At 38.1% G+C, this 17,871-nt stretch overlaps 1 protein-coding gene across 3 annotated transcripts in view; it reads left to right on the top strand.

Annotated features, from left to right (window-relative positions):
• The window catches only part of LOC150085848 (fatty acid-binding protein-like), a 122,131-nt gene extending 105,710 nt beyond the window's left edge, over positions 1-16,421 (top strand). For all 3 annotated transcript variants that reach the window (XM_090374268.1, XM_090374269.1, XM_090374271.1), the window contains exons 3-4: positions 4,253-4,351; positions 15,551-16,421. In XM_090374268.1, the coding sequence (XP_090230394.1) occupies positions 4,253-4,351; positions 15,551-15,601 (150 nt within the window). In that variant the 3' untranslated portion in view covers positions 15,602-16,421. The remainder of the gene's footprint in view (positions 1-4,252; positions 4,352-15,550) is intronic.
• Positions 16,422-17,871: the final 1,450 nt, after the last annotated feature.

Here is a 17,871-nt window from a genome sequence, read left to right as displayed (position 1 = left end):
ATGAATCATTAATTAACCTAACTGTCCTCTTCTGAATGGAATCAAGAAGCGTGAGAGAGGTTTTGGGGGCACCACCCCAGATGTAGGAACAATATTCCATGACAGGGCGGATTTGTGATTTATACAGAGTGAGCAGCTGTTTGGAAGAAAAATAACGCCGAGAGGAGCGAAAGAGAAAACCAAGTTTTTCAGATGCAGAGGAAGCAATATTTGTAATGTGCTTGTGCCAAGAGAGATTAGAAGTCAGGGTAATCCCCAAAAGAGATATATCATTTTGCCTAGAAATCGGAGTGTCACTAAAGATGAGCATAGGAGCAGAAGAATCCTTTTTGCGAGATATAAGACAAGACTGAGTTTTAGAAGGGTTGAAATCAACTAAGTTGTCTTTGCCCCACTGGAGAATTACCTGATAATTCTCCAGTGGGGAATAATCGGCACTGATAATAATCGGCATTTAAGAAATTGGTAGCAGATTTTCGAGAAGTTGAAGCTGATTGGGCACGACAAGGTTTCTCAAAATGGAAAGTGGAATGCAATGTGCTATCATCGGCAAACCTATGGATAGGATTTCCAGTCAATGGAAGAAGGTCATTAATATACAAGAGGAAAAGATTAGGGGGAAAGAACTGAACCTTGGGGGACACCGGCATTAGTGGAGAAGTTAGAAGACAGAGAGCCATCCACCATCACCCTCAGTGAGCGATCAGAGAGAAAACTGGATAACCAATTACTAAAAACAGTTGGCAAACCATAAGATGGAAGCTTGTTTAGAAGACCTTTATGCCAAACACGATCGAAAGCCTTTGAGATGTTAAGAGCAACTACTTGTGTTTCACCGAACCTTTCCATTAAATTAGTCCATAAATGGGTAACATGAGCCAGAATATCACCAGTGGATCGACACTGACGGAACCCATACTGGCGATCGTTGATAAGACGGAAGGTTTCTAGGTAGTTTAAGAGTAGAAGTAATTGCATGGGACGATAATTGGATGGGAGGGATTTGTCACCCCTTTTTTAGGAACTGGCTGGATATGAGCAAATTGGGACTATAATTGGATGGGAGGGATTTGTCACCCCTTTTTTAGGAACTGGCTGGATATGAGCAAATTGGGACTATAATTGGATGGGAGGGATTTGTCACCCTTTTTAGGAACTGGCTGGATATGAGCAAATTTCCAAGCAGAAGGAAAAACACCTTTGGAATAAGAAAGTGAGAGAAGGTGGCAAAGAATAGGAGTAAGCTCAGGAGCACAGGTTTTGAGAACAAGTGGAGAAATACCATCAGGACATGGAGCTTTCTTAGCATCAAGATTCGTCAATATCCTTCTGACTTCCTTTTGACGGAAGACCACAGGAGGCATTGAATGGAGCATGTTGAGAATGGTGGGAGGTGTTTTACCAAGATCATTAATACGTGAGCTGGAAGAAAAATGGGATGCTAGCAGGTCAGCTTTATGCTTGGCTGAAGTGACAACAGAGCCATCTGGTTTGGACAGAGGTGGGAGCAGAGATGGGCAAAAGTTGCAGCCAATAGCTTTGGCAAGAGACCAGAATGCTCGGCTACCATTAGGGCAAGAAGCAAGTTTTCTACTCTTAGCCTGTTCAAACTCTAGTTTGGACTGATTAATAACTGCTTTACAATTGTTGCGAGCTTTGGTGTAGGCAGAAAATGAAACTGAAGAATTAGAAACAAGCCAATTATGATATGCAACATTCTTCTCTGGAACAGCCTTAGCACATTTATTGGAAAACAAGGTTTAGATAAAGGACGAGATTTTAAAGTGGAGTTTGGGATAAAGGATTCCATTCCTAGAAGAATAATTTCATTGACACGATCTCAGCAAACGTTGACATCAGAAGTTTTGAAACAGTAATCCGACCAAGGAAAAGAAGAAAAGAAGTCTCGCAGGTCATCCCATTTTGCATTCTTGTAATGCCAAACAACATGAGGTTCGGAATAGCCATGAGATAAAGGTTCCATTGGAGAAGAGACAGTCACCAAGTTGTGATCTGAAGTGCCTAAAGGACCTCTCACTTCGACCATATACTTAGAAGGGTTGTTTGTGAGAAAAAGATCAAGCGTATTGATTGTAAGATTAGGATCGTCCGGTATTCTTGTAGGTAAATGAACAATCTGTGCTAGGTCATTAGTAATTGCAAAAGCCTCAGCATCTCGACCTTCTGGGTCGGTGTGACTAGAAAACAGAAGCCAGCTGGAGTTGTGGACATTAAAATCACCAAGGAAAATTACCTCACTGTTAGGAAAGTGGACTGGAGAAAGTCAAGTTGCAAAGGGAGAAAGTCAAAGAGCTCCAAGTGATTAGTGGAGTTGGGAGAACCGTAGAGACAACAGATGAATTTGACCCAATGAGGTAGAGAGATTTTAAGCCAGAGAAGATCAAAGAGAGGAGGTTCCAAATTGCCAAGTCTCTGACAGGGAATATCTGAACGGACATATGCACAAATACCACCTTTGAGGTGAAAGGAATCATACAGCGAATAATTTGGGCATCTGAGATGAGCAGTAGTTGAATCAACCGATAACTGAGATTCTATCAGAAAAAGTACATGGGGGTTTGGCAGACTGCAAGTGGAAATGGACATCGTTGAGATTAGAATCGAGACCACGTATATTTGTGAAATGAATTGGGAAGTGCTTGGGAGGTTTAGATCTCTTCGCAGATAAGCTTGCTCTATTAGTTTGACAATTCATGTTGTATTCAATAGTAAGAAAAAGTGGGTGGGACATGCTGTATGAAGTAATGAAATTTTTGGATATGGCATACACGTGGTAAGAATATACCCAGATCCTTGACATAACGTGGCCTCGACAATGCTCCCAGCATACACACTACTCGGACTCCCTCCAGTCACTATCTGGCAGAGTAGAGGTAGCAAGATTATACACTAGCTGTTCCAGAAGCCTCCTAGAGAGTTACCAATAGGTTCGGTCCGTGTACTAACTAGCGGCCGGCCTGCGAACACCGTTTTAGAGCTGTACCCTTGAAATGTAAGGAATATTGGATCTCGCCACGACGTTCATCATAACCTCAAAAGTCGTCAATCATACTGCATGATGGAAGAGATAGGGAAGGGTTGACCGGAACTTAGCTCTAGAGACTAAACATGGGTTCCACCACTTCAAGCCTCCAATAAGCAAAGTGGTAGTATTTCACTGGTTGATGAGAGTCATCTACCACCTAGTACTGCCTGGTAACATAGAGGGGCGGCGTTCCTCCATGTGGTGTGCCACCACACCTCGACCCCTGCTTACGTTGATTCACACCTGGGTGGTCACCCACCATGTACTTGTGCATGGAGGTTATACCCAGGATTACTAACAGTCTCACCATCGTGAAGGTGCAAGGAGAGGATTTGGCTGTCACAGACTGTCCGGACTTCACCGAAATTGGATCCACTTGACTTGAATGTCACCCGAATATCAGTTCCATCAGCGTTTTAGACTCCCAGGTAGCAAGTATGTCTGGCATATCTGAGAGAATGTCTGTGACAACCTCAAGGACCATAATGTTGCTGCTACAGATCAGTTTCCTTGAAATTTTCTTTTAAAAAAATCATTGTAAGGAGAGCACACTTTTTTTTTTTTTTTTTTTTTTTTTTTTACACAAGAAACAGTTAGTCGAATTCTTTCTATTCTTGATGCAAACAACCGTGCACCTGCTTTAGTTGAAGTGAAATTAGCTGTGCCTACCCTGTTCTTCATCATGGCCTACCACACACTGAAAGAAACCCAGCAAATGAGTAGCTTCATTCAGAAGTTAGCCTTACTGAAGGTAACTCCTGCTTGTTTACATTGGGAATAAACTCAGAAAGCTTAGTAGCATGCCATATGTAACCCTGCATTTTTCTTGTGTATTACTAAGATTTTGAATTTTTAATACAGAAATCAAAGAAACGCTTTTTGAAAGGTATTGGAAGTTTCAGCCAGGTGAATGTAGTAGTTGAAAAGGACAAAAAAATTAATAAAATTTGTGCAGGGTCTCAAAGACCCTGTGCACATCCTGCCAGGTTAAGTACTTTTAATTTAATTTTAGATTTGTTTCTTATTGTTCAGATCCCATTTTGAACCATTTCTATAAGATCTACATATGGTTTGATCAAGGTGAGTATCATGAAATAGCAAGGTTTTAGCATTCCTATATATTTGCTTGCACTTATTATGATCAGGTTATGACTATTATTAAATTTTTTTTGTGTTAATAAGTGATTTTACATTTTAATTGTGTAGACTGTGATCACCCTGGAAGGCAACAAACTGATACAAAAGCAGTTTGGAGACAAAGAAGTAACCATTGTCAGAGAAGTTGAGGGAGACCAAATGAAGACAGTAAGTATTATATAATATACATGGTGGTGTAGTATATACATATAAGGGGGAGATTGAAAAGGCTTTAGCCCAATATAGATCGCAAAGGTTTTTGTGAAAGACAATACTGCTGTTACTCTTGTGTGTTCACAGGAAATTTCAGGTTTGTAACTATATTCTTCTTCTTTATAGAGGGTGTTGAAGGTGAATGAAGATGGTGACAGTTGAGAGAATTAGGCACTATGCAGTCACTGAGTACTGTCATTAAAGGGAATTTTGCCAAAGAAATTCATGAAGACAGAAAACATTAGGGGAATCGTGTCCTTCATACGCTACGATCAAAAACTGGGTTTCAGAATTTAAGCTTGGACGAAACTGTTGAAGATGCACCCTGCAGTGGGAAGCCTATTACCATGTTGACAACTGCAAGTGTAAATGGTATTCATGACCTGGTCATGCAAGACTGTAGACTAACATTTGAAGCACATTGAGACAACATTCATTATCTCCCGTGAGCAAGCTCACAATATTGTGGTGAATGTTTTAGGAATGAAGGTTTCTTTGAGGTGGGTACCTAAAGCATTGAATGCAGATCAGAAGCATAAATGAGTGGGGGTGTTGTCATGAGATTGTGCAGCATTTTCGAAGCTAAATGAAGCTCAGTTTTGTGGGTAGTGTGTCACTATGGAAGAAATATGGGTGCGCCACTTCAACCCTGAAACAAAAAAACAATTGAAATAGTTGTCTCCCAATCCTAAAATGTTTTGAGCACAAAAGTTGGCTGGGAAAGTCATGGTATCTGTCTTAATGCAGGAATGATCATGGTGATTTCTTGGAATAAGGTGCCACCATCAATGCTGAGTATTCTAATCTAGTGAGACATTTCTGTGAGGAACTGAAGCACGAGAGATGCGAGAAATTGGTAAAAAGAGTCATCTTGCATCAAACAATGCATTAGCACACAGCATTTGTGATCTGGACAACACTGTGTGACTGTGGGTTTTAGCTATTACAACATCCCCACTCACCAGATTTGGTTTTATCAGACTATTTTCCATTTCCAAATCTCAGAATGGACTTAAAAGGACAAAAATTTGACAGGGATAATGCTGTGATTGATGCAGTCAATAACTGGTTTCACTCAAAATCTTCTGAATTTTATTTATGTGGGTTACGAAAGCTAGAGGATCGTGATAGGAAGTGTGCTTTCTTAAAGGGGGAGACTAATGTTGAAAAATAAATGGATTTTTACAACTTTCTAGCATTCCTTCTATGAGAAGCTAAAACATTTCAACCTCCCCTTTTGTATATATAAAATTATAATTATTATCGTCGACCGGGCACATAAATTTTGGGACCACAAATGGCTCGAGAGCCTGCAGATTTGTTCCTCTGAGAGCAATACCATTAATAGAGACGGGAATCCGCATTCATCCCCTCTTCGAGGCGGTGGTTCTTGGATGGGATCAGCGGTTCCACCTTACACGCTCCAGAGCCATTTCCGGTTCCAGTAGGCACCTCTGTAACCAGGTGGGAAGGAGCAGCAGTGCATAGCACATGCTTCTTGATTAGTCCCGGGTTCGAGCCCGTCACCACCAAATATGGAGGATGCGGAAAGGTCAGGGAATGACCACCGCATATCCCGGAGCAGTATGGCCTTAGTTGCTAATGCTCCTAAAAACCAAATAACAAACAAACCGGTTCCGGTATACATGAGGAGAATATACTGCCCATGCTCCTGTAGAAACATGTGCTGAGAACAGTGAGCCTGCTGATATTTAAGGATGTGCTGTACGATAAACCTCACTGTTGAAAAAGGAGGCAGATGCCTCTGAAAGCTACGGTGTTTTAGCGCTTTTATCATATTGTGTTTTATCTACATTGTTTTGTTGTAAATAATTCTTTTGCAGTTTAAAATTTCATATTTTATTGTACAGACGGTTACCTTTTTATCAGTTTTATCCGGTGGAATTATATCATTTTATTTATTTCATTTATCTACATCATTATTTTAATATAACATAACACTGTTTATATTTTTAATAATGGTTGGTGTATGATTATGAAGTTATTATGAATATGAATATTCTCAACCCCAGAGGCCTATTTGAAGGGGAAAAAAATTATAATTGTAGGGCAATTTGTACCTATTCTGTAATTGCTCTACAACTAGGTTAGGTTAGGTTATGTTACCTAACCTAACTACTTCATTAACAACTGTATCATTTGCATATCATATACATGTAGAACAGATTAAAAATTGACAGTTGTATTTTAAACACACAGACACACACACGATTTTAATAAGGTAGTTAAGCATTTTCCATCCAAAATATGTTGATTCTTAAAAAGCTGGTTTATACTGAAGTCTTTCCACATTCATTCCTTCCTTTCCTACCCATTTATGTGTGGTACTGGTTTACCAAGGAAGGAGTGTCACGTTATTGCCATAGACTCAGTCATTGTATTAACTGCTCAATCAAAGCCCTGTGGTCCACACATTTAATCGTGTTTAAGCATAAATAGGGCCTATACAAACTGTGTAAAAAATTTGAGTGACAGTAATATGGTGTTGTATTGTGAAGCTCACTCCAACTTCATTGCAACAGAAAAAGATGCAATTGAGAAATTTTTTTCAATCTATGAGTTACAATTGGTAAAAGGGTTTTTTTTGCTAATTTTTATGCCAAGGTTACCTCTGATGTGAATGCCTGGCTATCTCATATTTGAATAACTTGGATTTAATACTTTATCAGTTTATTTCTCCTTGTGAAATATCTGACTTGTTTAGCATTATACAGGGTGTCTCAAAAATACACTGCATAACTTCAGGAATGAGTTCCACATATGTAGACAATAAAAATATTTTATATCAACACAGTTCCGGAAATGCTTGGTTTCCGAGTTTTGAAGGTCTGTCTATGACCCTTAACTGTTCACATCACCTTATAGTAATTATTTAAAATGTCCACCTTCTGCCTGAATACAGGCCTCACATCGACATCTCATGGACTCGTGAAAATGATGTCAAATTCCTGTTGGCATCATTATACCCATTGCATATGGTAAGGATACAGTTGGTGTTCTCGCAACACTCTCCAAATAGTTGAATGCATTGCTATTCTGCGTGTGCTGATTCCAGGAGTGGCATAATCAACATCTAAAATCTCCTTCTCTACTTCAGGAGTCGTAGATCTTGGTTGTCCTCTGTCGGCAGCATGAGGTGTAAAGGTCCCATGTTCACAAAGGCAGTAATGGATACCTTCAAACATTTTCCTGTCTGGACATCTTCGTTCTGGGAACCTTTTGTGGTACAAACGATGAGCCTCCAGAGCATTGCCGTCTGCCAAACCATACATAAAGTGCATATATGCTCCTGATTTGAGTTGAGTACATGGTCGGAATGGAAAACCACCAGATTATGTCAGTACTTTGTGATGAAGTATAAAATACTTAGGAGTAATTCTGGATGATAGGTTGGGTTTTCATTTGCATGTGTCACACCTAAATGATAAAATTAAGAAATTCACCTCCTCAGTGATTCGAATTTCTAAAAAAGAATGAGGACTTAACAAAAGAACTATGTTATTGTACTACAATAGTGAAATTATAGTAACCTTATAATACCGTGATAAATCTGACTGAAAAATGAATAGCAAATGCTTAGAAAACGGTACTCACCTTGTATAAATCTGCAATACATTTTTTTGGTAGATGGTGGTTAAATTTAGGTTGGAAGAAGCATTAAAAAGAACTAAGGCAGGGAATGGGGTGAAAATATTTTACACAGATTTTAAAATGAGCGCAAGGAAGTAGAAATGCAGATCTCCAATCCTTGGTTGTCATAAAGAGGTTAAAAGACGTAAATGAAAAAAAGAGAGAAGACCGGTGGTGCCAATAGTCGTTACGAGGGACTTTCGTGAGTAAACCGTCATCAGTTGGCAAATGGAAGAGAAGTGAGCACGTGTTGTATTTAAAGTTTATCTAAACTCCCATGATGCTCTTTTTGACACATGGGGACTTTAGCCACGAGAGGTTACAAGCCAGTGGAAGGTTGAAGGGAAGTTTAGCGTTAATAATGTTGAGATCGGAATGGTGTCGGTACCATTCGATGGTGAGGACTTCATATTGAAGAATTCTGTAGCTCGATCTAAGTTTAATAATAGTGATGGCAGAGTCAACAAGAGGGATGTGGTTGTGGGTTTGAGCATGGGTTGTTAACTCAGTGCAGGATTGACTTGTCTTGAAACTGTTGAAGTGGTAGTATGCGTGAGTATTGGAAGTTGTGGAGGAACCGAATTTGGTGGTAGTGCTGCCGATGTAACAGGTGTCGCAGTTCGGTTGGCATTTTATGAGATATATTAAGTTATTGAGATCATTGATGGGATATTTGTGTGTATCTTTATAAGAATTAAATAGGGAACCCAGTTTATTGTAAGTGGAGAAGGTGAGGGAGATGTCGGAATTGTGCTGCGAGTATTTGTCTTGTGACTGTGTCTGGTGGGGTTATTAATACTGTTTTTAACAGTGGATATTGTGTGTTGGATGAGTTGAGGGAGGTAGCTCCTGGCTATGAATTTATCAGTAAGATATTGAAGTTCGTGATGTAGATTGTTTTGTGAAGAGGTGAATTTCATAGCGTTGTAGATTTGGTTGTGTAGGACGGCTTTTTTGGTACTAAGGGGATGATGTGAAGTGAAATGTAGATATTTACCAGTGTGCGTGTTTTTTCTGAAAATCTTGGTATTTAAATTTGTGTCTGTTGTCAAATTTAAATACCAAGATTTTCAGAAAAAACACGCACACCGGTAAATATCTACATTTCACTTCACATCATCCCCTTAGTACCAAAAAAGCCGTCCTACACAACCAAATCTACAATGCTATGAAATTCACCTCTTCACAAAATTTATTGCAGATTTATACAAGGTGAGTACCGTTTTCTAAGCATTTGCTATTCCTTTTTTAGTTACTGTACTACAAAACTATTTTTCTACCAATTGTTGCTTATGCTGCTGGAGTGTGAATGGGAGCAGTGATCAAAGTCCGAATAAGAAACAAGCTCATGTCGTTGCAGCAATCAATGTTGTTGGCCTTGTTACACGCTCAGAGAACTGTGTCGACAGCTCCATTACAGGTGATTGTGGGGTCTATTTCCTTGGACCTATACATTATGTATCGTGGGATGCTGTATGCATTGAGAAAGGGAATCCCAACTTATTACTTGGACATTTCCATCAACCTGACTGCTGGTATTAAGGAAGAAAAGCTTAGAATCTGGAACACTTTAGTTGAAATATGGAGAACCCGGTGGAGCTCTTCTGAGGTTGGAGAGATAACAAGGAAGTTAATTCCATTAGTGGATTTTGCCACGTCAAAAACAGTATCGTCATGGTTTTGTCCCTCAATGTTTTCCAGCTATATACTGACAGGACATGGGGCCTGGAGCCGGATCCATGTTGCTCTTGCGGTGAAACGGAGTCTTGGTCACATATATTATTTCTTTGTCCTTTCTATGGTTTTGAGCGGCGGCGGCTTCTTTTTGAAGAGGTTACTTATCTTACTGAGAACAATGTGCAGATTCTTCTGAACGGTGCATCTGGCTTTGCAAGAGTTTGCTACTGCTGTATTTGCCAGAAGAACTATTATAAGAAATTTATCAGAAGCAGAATTGGCAGCATATGTGAATAATGCATGAACGCATCTGGCTTTGGGAGCTTCAGACCAGGAAGCTATTTGTCTGGTCTGTGGCTCCTGAACATGTACCACTATGGTGTTTTTTTTTTTTTTTTTTCCCTCTTGGGTTTGGGCGGCCTGAGACCAGGAATGCTGGCACCCAGCAGTATTGCACTTCCTCTGTTGGGTGTGGGATTGTGCTTCGGCACTACAGCTGATAATAGTAGAAGCAGGTCTGGCTGCACGTGCCGGCGACAGGCATCAGTAGCAGCTGTTGATGTCAGCTGCTTCCTGATGGCAAAGTGACCTGACATTAACAACACACTAAACACTTCTTCAATACATATTTCATCTTTCCTATACAAAATTTAACTATTACTTTTAGACATTTCCGCTTAAAATTTTAACCATCTCAAAATTTCTCTTGTTTTGAATATTCTATTTCTTAGCTATATATCAGGCCCACTTTACAGTTTTTCTGTTATCTGAATGAATTAGGTGGAGATGGGCATATGCCTAGGAACCACCCCGACATAGTATATACGCACACAGTACCTTTTGATGAAGGAAATAACCTGCGGGAGATGAGACATTCTGGTTAATAACTCGGGAACCAAGCATTTCTGGAACTATGTTGATATAAAATATTTTTATTGTCTACATATGAGGAACTCATTCCTGAAGTTATGCCGTGTATTTTTGAGACACCCTCTATACATAGAAGGATGCATTATATCATCTTATGAAGATTATCAATTTGCCAAAATTTGTTTTGTGAAACTCCTATTATCTGAAGGTTGCTGATTTTATCAGTCTTTATATCAGCAAGTCTTTAATGAGAGTATGTGTCCTAAGGATTGGTTAGTTTATAAGGTTGTTGCCATTCCTAAAAAAGTGGGAGACATACCCGTAGAAAACTTTAGACCGATTTCAATTGGATATGTCTTTCTCGAAAATATTTGAGAAACTGATTTTGCCATTTATGTCTAAACAAGCTTAATAGAGATGGAACCTTTCATTATGGTTGTGAATGTAGATCTAAAGTTACTTGTCTGAATCAGTTAGCCTCAGAGATCTATAAATCTTGGGAAGTTCTTGTAAGGGATTACCTATTTTGGTTTATGATATTTGTGTGGCATTTGACTCTATTTATTTATTATTATTCGCTAAATATTATAGCCAATTGTTATTTAAATAGTAGCTCCTTATTGGTCCTCCTATAGAATTGATTTTGTCAAGTTGTAAATTGGCCTTTTTTAATTCACAGGGTTGGATCATTAGTTCCATCTCCATTGGTCTGCCTCAGGATGGTGTTCTCTTGGACATTTTAATTGCTGTTATTCTGATTTCTTTCTTGATGGTTAATCCAACTTTGACACTTACATGGATGACTTGTACCTGGTTGAACATGACTAAATTTTTCTAGTATTACAGAGGATGCCTCTAAGGCATCTTCAGCAGTGCTAGAGGGATGTTATATCTTGCTTGAACAGACCACACCTGTTCAAGCAAGAAACCAAATGCATTTTTTTTTCCTCCTTACATACAATATAGTCCCAGTGTCTGTATCTATTGATAGTCATAATATAAATAGTCATGAAGTGTCTGCATTTCTGCCCAGACATACAAGGGCTGTTCAATAAAGAATGATCATAATTTTTCATGAACAACTATATTGTTCACTCTTTCTAGCTGAGTTGCAGAATTTAAAACCAAACCAAGCTGCATCACATAGCAACTGTGCATGACTTGTGTGCATGGTGTATCGTGGTGGTCGGTTGGTCAAGTTTATGTCCGTTCAGTTTTGCCTATATGTAACAATGGATGTGACACAAAGAACAGTATGCTGCTCTCAAATTTTGTTTCTGTCTTAAGAAAACATCAGCCGAAGTGTGTGAAATGTTTAAAGAGGCTTATTGTGAATTTACACTTCCATATAGCACAGCTCGCAGGTGGTTTAGAATGTTTAAAGATGATGTGATTCAATCGCAAAAATCGGTGGTCTTGGAGATCCAATCACTGCTGTTGCCACAGAAATCATAAATACTACTATAATTGTGAAAGAAGATTGTTGTATAACAGTAAGGCAACTGACAGATGTTGAGAATATCAGTAGGAAGCATGCACGATATTTCCCCTGACCATATGCATAGGACACATGTTGGTGCATGCTCGGTTCCAAGCCTACTCACATATGAGCAACAGCAAGTTTGCATGGAGGTTTGTCAGGAGCAGTAATGGATGGTTACGGAAGATGATGGCGGTTGAGACATGGCTTCATCATTTTGACCCAGAGAATGAGCAACAAAGCTCTGTTTGAAAGTCTACATCGTTGCCAACACCAAAAAAAAAAGCAAAGGTTGTGGCTTCTGCAGGAGAGGTTATATATGGATCTCTTTTTTGATGTTCAACGAATGGTTTATCAGTGTTGTGCCATGACATACATCTGTTACAGGACCTTACTGCAGAACCATACTGTACACTTTGTGGGGTCACATTTGCCACAAATGACCTTATCTCTCCTACAGCCCTGACCTTGTGCCCTGCAATTTTTTTTATTTTTTTTTTATTTCCAAAGTTAAAGGAGCTGTGAGGGAAAATGTTTCCAGTTGTCAGAAGTTATTATTATTAGATATATGGTGCAAGAAAGCCTGAGGCTTCTGCTGCATCAGCCAAAAAAAATTTGAGTACCCTGAGAGAGAGTTGTAAACACATTGGAGGCAATTCTCAAACGTTTGTCTAAATGGCTTCCACCATGTTTTTGAAGAATTGCAGAAACAAAGTAAGTGCATTTTGTCAAATGGGGACTATTAAAAGGACCATCAAAAAATATGGATGATTAATAAAGATATGCTATGAAAAAAAAATCATTCTTTATTTGAACAGCCCTTGTAGTTATCTCGAACTACACAGAGCCACCATCTGCCTGGATTTCATCAGGCTCTTGTAAACCTTTTGCTTTCAAGCTGCTTTTAATAAGCATTATAACTCCATCTCTAACATACTACCACCATCACCAAAATGAAATTAGTCTCTCCTATCTCAAGATGGTACCATGTTTCAGTTATTTCTACATTAGCATTAGTTGATCTGACCAGGAACTTACTCATTTTAGTTGTAATGCTTCTAGCATTGTTATATAGACAAGTTAAATTTTGTATTCCTTTACTTTTTACTACTCTGATATATCTCTTATAGTTACTTCCCAGTGGCATGTAACTACTGAAGATTGTTATGTAATTCATTGGGTCTTTCCATGTATATAAAATTATGAAGTATTTCACAAATACTCTTGAGGATGCTGCAAGTGTAATTTTGATCAATAACCTTAGTCTGAATCTTACTAGGGTCCTATCCCCCACCTCTAATTATTAGTTGGCCTGAATCCTTAAAGCCCCTTTTACAGCATCAGCAAAGATCCTTGCTTCTTTCCTGTTACAAGTTCATTCCATCCTTATGAAATAAATCCCTTCTATTAACTAGGGCAGTCCAAGCCAAGAAACCTATTCCTTCCCAGGAACCCTTACAAAGTCCCTCTTATTATGTCTTGACAGAATTGCAGACATTTAAACTATCTCATGGCATTTTTCCAGCATGATTTTATATTTCTTTACTAAATCAAGAAATAGTTCAATTTTAAGTAATTATTTTCCATGTGTATAACAATTACCATATTCCCCAGTTAATAACAATAATAATCCAAAATTCAGTAAGTAAGATAAACTGGGAGAACCTAGAACAGAGACCAGCAGAGGCTTTACATATGAAGAAAGGTACAAATCGAATTGTTAAGAGTATTATATGTGATGGTGCTAGTATAGCAACTCTAGCTATGGCTAGTTGCTTATCTATCGGATAAAAGTTGGCTGAAAGTTAATTTTCTTGTATACTTTTATAGGCTAGTATGCTAATTCAATAAATGACATTTCTTTTTATTTTCTGAAGACATTACTGCATTTAATAAATGTGTAAATTACCAAATACAAAAACTGAATTTTGTGTGCTGTCATAGTTCATTCTCTTACCACCTTTACTCAAGTCATGTTTCCCTCAGTAACTCTTGGTAATAGTGTACTCCTGGGGCTTATTGTGCAAATTTCTACATGTGTTACAGCTCTGCTTCTGGGCATTTTTTTGTAGGCCACATTGACAGCAAAAAAAATACTAAGTCAAATTTTTACCAATGGCATAAAAAGAATAAGTTTTTCTTAATTAACAGCATGACACCTCCTCCCTTCCTATCTGTACACATTGTACTCCCCAAATTCCAATTCTGCATTCCTAATATCAGTGTGACACCACATCTTTGATATCCCAACAGTTTAAATTACTTCTAGCATTGGTATACATGCACCTATTCACCCTGACACATCCCATATACCCACCTGTTTCACGAAGACTGCCATCAGTCCCTGAAACCCCAGCACCCCTCGCTCCAGGTCGCTACTTATTCTAATAGAAGTTGTGTAAGAATCACCTTCACCCCTGCCTGCACCTACTTTTAACCTTTGTTTGTGTTTGTTTCCAGCTTCTATCACAACTACTGGGTGAATAAAAATCTTTTTTAAATGCCTTATATGTAGGAAAACAACTCCCGGTCAAATCTTACACATACTGCACAATGGAAGTAAGATTAAAAAGTTAACAGCATAGTGGAAAAAAAAAAAAAAAAAAAAAAAAAAAAAGCTTTGCAGTTGTATAAAAAGAATTCTGTTCTTGGAAGTAAAGGCAGTACCAACACCCATCAAATTTTGAAGAGCCATTTTAAGTGTTATTTTGCCTCTTAGCCAAGCTACAATTTTAAAATGTTTTTATTTTATATTAAATCCTTTAATTAAGTATCTCTCTCTGGCTGAAGCATGGCTTAAGTCACTTATGTGGTTAATGCAGATTTTAGTCTTAGTGGTTCAATGATATTGGTTACAATGTCATTTAATAGCTACATATCTCACATAACTTTCTAGTGAATGGACGCAAAGTGTATTTTACAATGTGATCCATTAAAGGGGAATTAGTGTGATCCAATACATTACTATTCCAATGTTCTGATTGTATTACCTGTATTATCTGTTTAAGGTAATAAACAGATAATACAGGTAATTCATCATCAGCAAGCAATTTAGTGTTAATCTGATGATTTCGTGAACTTGTTTGTCACGATAGTTTGAGTTTACTGTAGACATTTGTTTTATTTGATTGATTTTATGTATGGCACATTTTTCAGTAAGAATACGACATTACATCGTAATCTTTCTTTCAAAATAAAAATAACCTTGTGCATAATGCTACTCAATTATATCATTACCTCAATAACATTTATATATACAGTAGTACAGATCCTTTATCATTACATAGTAAAGCTGGTTTATAACACACAAGTTTCAATTTCCCCTTGATTTAGAGCTTAAATCATTCATTAAAGGGTAAAAACTTGTTTCATTTTCAATTATTTATTCCCCAAACAAGATTAAATTTATTTATAGTAAACTTTTTTCAGTAAGCTTTTCCGTTCTCGTGCGAGTTTTGATAATTTTGCTTTTTCAGATTTGTACAGTGGATGATATAGTATCTACAAGAGTTTATAACAGATGCTGAAGGTGGACCAGAGTTCATCCTGCATTTGTGATAGTCAATCTTCTTATTTGAAATTTTTATTTACAGACTTTAATAAAGAGAAAGCATGTTTCAAATTTTTTTAAAATAATATATCATTTTATAATTTTTGGAATACACAGTAATGGGTTTAGTTAGGCTATCTTAAATAGTCTAATTTATATTTAGTATTTTATATGCTCATAAAACAGAACGTAATGTATACTCTGTCTTTGTAACATTCCTGTGTACTTTGTAAACCAAAAATATTTTGTTTACTTACTGTGTAAGCCTTTCAAATATCCCTGTCGTGAAACTAAGTTTTATTTTTATGCCTTGACAAAATATAATTATCAAGCACAATACTCAAGATTGGATAAACATTTTGTATTACTGGTAAAATGCTATACTTTTCTTTAGAACATAACTTTGTCAATGTTAAATTTAAAATTGCTAAATTCAAAGTCGTGCACCACCACTTAAATTTATTATGGTTAATGGACATTTTGTAATAAATTATTAATGGATTCTTATCTTTGTATAATTCTGTACATTAAGTTAATGCATATATTTTGTACACCTCTACAAATGGTATTGAAATGCAGATGACAATTAAACAGATGCCTCCTCACTAAGGCATTGTTTTTCTTTTCATTTATTATTTGTTTCATTTCACTGAATAATGTAACTTTTGAAAACTGCATATTATGCATTGAGTATCTTTAAAGCAGTATGATTATGTAAGAAATCATTATTTCCATAAACTTTTGGTAAAAGCTTGTAATACCTACTGTGTATATCCTAATAAAGATGCTAAGGTTCACTGTGTAACTCTACTTTGACAACTATTGAATTATATACAAGTTTCTTATTACTATAAAATACTGACCACCTTTTTCTCTATCTGAATGAGTTTTAATAATAATAAGACTTATCGTTGTTGCGTAAGAAGGCAAATTATAAATGTTACAAGTAAAGTACACATGAGAAAAGCTAGCTCCAGGTTATAGGTATAAGAAACTTCATTTAGCATTTAATACACATTACTGGAAGGGCCAAAGTGGATCCAGTTTTAATTTTTCTGTTAGTGTGCAGGGGTGGTACACCGAAAGGACAGAATTCATGGGATACCTGGTTCCTGGGCAACATGACACCATCACCCCTCTCACTAGTGGACGAACCCACTGCTTGGCAGGTATGTAGGTTCACTGTATTCATGTAGACAGTAATTTGATGTATGGATAAATGTCATGAGTTAGACTTGGAAAGAGGGATGATAGTGGATGCCCGACACATGGGTCACTATCGCCGTTCAACAGTATTATGTGTATTGGGAATATGGCATTTCCAGAATAACATCTCATTGTGGACAGCACTGTGGGCAGAAAAAGGTGGTGAACGAACATGGCTGTCAATCTCTGTCTCGCATTCTTTCAGCCAACCAGAGTGCGACGGTGGCACAAATCACCGCAGACTTCAACGAGAGAGGGCCAAAATAGGTTATGGGAGCCGCCGATCCACCAGAGTCCCATTTCTAACACCAAAACACAGGACTCTACGCCTCAACTGGGTAAAAGAACATCGGCACTGGACCTTAGAGACTGGTCTCCTGAGTCCTGTTTCCAGTTATTTCGAGCAGATGGGATGGTGCATATCTGGCAAAAAACCACACAAAGCTATACACCCATTATGTCAACAACGAACTGTTCAGGCAGGTGGGAGGTCTGTAATGGTTTGGGGCATGTTCAACTGGCAAATTCTGGGATGTCTAGATGCATCCCTGAACAGTCCAGGTTCATGTCCATCCTTGCAGACCACCTGCATCCCTTCATGGTCATGCAACCACAGGGCAAGGGACTCTTCCAGCAGAACAATATAGGCGCCTCCGTAGCCAGGTGGGAAGGAGTAACAATTCATAGCACACGCTTCTTGATTAGACCCGGGGTTCGAGCCAGTCACCACCAAATACGGAGGATGCGGAAAGGGCAGGGAATGACCACCGCATATCCCGGAGCAATATGGCCTTAGTTGCTCATGCTCCTAAAAAAAAAAAAAAATCAAACCAAGCAGAACAATGCATCTCACTACAGGGCAGTGGCGACTAGATCATGGTTCGAAGAGCATTCTGCAGATTTTACTACCATGGAATGGCCTCCCCATTACTAGGCAGGCATCCCACGATTTCTGTCCACCCTGTGTAGTATTGAAATTATTCCATTTACAGTAGTATAAGAGGAATTTGGGATACTCTCCCATTTGCTCTTATATAAGGA

Source organism: Mastigoproctus giganteus, chromosome 5, assembly GCF_048544385.1.
Source record: "Mastigoproctus giganteus isolate SK-2022 chromosome 5, ASM4854438v1, whole genome shotgun sequence".
Lineage (NCBI taxonomy): Eukaryota > Metazoa > Arthropoda > Arachnida > Uropygi > Thelyphonidae > Mastigoproctus > Mastigoproctus giganteus.
This window is presented reverse-complemented; position numbering and strand designations above follow the sequence as displayed.